Source organism: Onthophagus taurus, chromosome 8, assembly GCF_036711975.1.
Source record: "Onthophagus taurus isolate NC chromosome 8, IU_Otau_3.0, whole genome shotgun sequence".
NCBI classification, from domain to species: Eukaryota; Metazoa; Arthropoda; class Insecta; order Coleoptera; family Scarabaeidae; genus Onthophagus; species Onthophagus taurus.
The window spans coordinates 18,314,462-18,316,202 of NC_091973.1; the positions used below are offsets into that span (position 1 = coordinate 18,314,462).

Genomic DNA, 1,741 nt, shown 5'->3' on the forward strand with positions numbered 1-1,741 from the left:
CTAATTGCAAAACGTCGCATTTCCTTCAAATTGTTCGGACATCGTTCTCATCTTGGTGATTCGATTCAAATAATACACCCTAAAATGAATTTAATTAAACTAATTACATTAAATAAGTAAAATAAATTAATTCTTACGGGAATTTGGAACTTAATATCGTATTCGGTTGCTTCTTCTGGGTGCTAATGCCATCGAACATGGCAATTCATATTGCCTAAAATCTGCCAAAGTTCTTCAGTGATTCCAATATAGGCTCGATCTGAACTTGCGGTCGAAAAGAAAAGCTGAAATCGACGAAAAAATAGTTAATTAATTAATTTAAACTAAAACTAGAACAAACACTAGCACTATCACTAGAACTAACACTAGACCTAGAACTAGAAACTTTCGGGTTAAGCCGTGCGTTTTTCGAAAAAATGTTTTCAGAAAACAAATTCGAAGTGACACTTCGAACTTGTTTCTGAAGAAGGTTGCAACATGACATCCGAAACGTCAAACATTTTTTCAAAAAACGTAAACATAAACATAAACTAGTTTTAGTTTAACTAACACCCGCCGTGAAAGCCGACGTACTTATAATTAATTAATTTATTTTTAAGCTGGTCTATTTCGAAATACCTGCTGCTTTCATCCAAAGTATCCTCGATATTCTCCATGGTAATTTCATCTTCTAATTCTACATTAAAATCATTTACATCATTAATATCTTTTTCTTCATTAATTTCTTTCGAATCAATTTTTTTGAAACTTTTCTTCGAATCGAAATCGATTTCTTCATTAGTAATTTTGAGTACTTCAGTATTTTTTTCATGGCTTTTCTCGTCTTTATGAAGATGTTTCTTGTGTTTCTTATGCTTCCTATTTTTGTGTTGACAATTTTCCTCGGTACACCGATGTTTTCGCTCCTTCTTTTCAATCTCTGGGTTTTCCATTTTCTTTTTTTCCTTGTCACCATTAATATTATTAAACGTCGAGGAATCCGTTTGGTGACTCCTGGATTTCGAAATGATCCTGAATTTTTGATTCGGTGTTGGTGGAGTCGAATTCTTTCCCCTCGAATCTTCTGTTGTTAACGTTCTTCTTTTACTCTTGCTTAAGCTCGATAAAGAATTTGGGTCATATTTCATGAAGGGATAATCCGAAGGGAGTAATCGGATGTCTTTCAATGGAATTTTTCCGTTATCGCCGTCGTCGAAATAGACAGAAAGAAATTTTGAGGTAGATGAATCGGGTTCTGCCACACTTCCGGGATAAAGGCAACGATATTTTTGACTCCTATAAGCAACTACTCTTGTTCCGACCGTTAATTCTTTTTCGTTTCTTGGATAAACTTCCAAAATCTAAAATAAAAAAAGTCCCCGTCCAAAGTTATGGAGTAAACGTCGAGCGGTTCAATCGCTTTAAATTCTCCCGCGTAAAATAACCCTCCCATTGCTGTTAAAACTCTCTTTTTATCCAAATCATCCGGTTTTAATAGACAACGACAGTCAATCTCTTTCATTTCATTTTTAACATTTTTTTGAAGATTTGCTCCAACATTTTCTTGACTTAGTTTATCTTGACCCAATTTTAATTTTTCTTGTTTCAATTTGTCTTTAACCTTATCTTCATTAAACTTATTTTCATTAAGTTTATTTTCATTAAATTTATTTTCAATAAGTTTATTTTCCTTAAATTTATCTTCGTTAAACTTATCCTCAATTTCATCATCGTCATCATCTTGCCGATAACACTTAATCAT

The 1,741-nt window shown here is 32.9% G+C and overlaps 1 protein-coding gene across 1 annotated transcript; it reads right to left on the reverse strand.

Moving 5' to 3' along the window:
• On the reverse strand, positions 1-1,741 carry LOC139431333 (protein winged eye-like). The gene is made up of 3 exons (XM_071198983.1): positions 1,382-1,741; positions 619-1,340; positions 1-79 (listed from the first exon to the last, which is right to left on the reverse strand). Exons 1-3 carry the CDS (start codon positions 1,739-1,741, stop codon positions 1-3), a joined length of 1,161 nt encoding a protein of 386 aa, XP_071055084.1.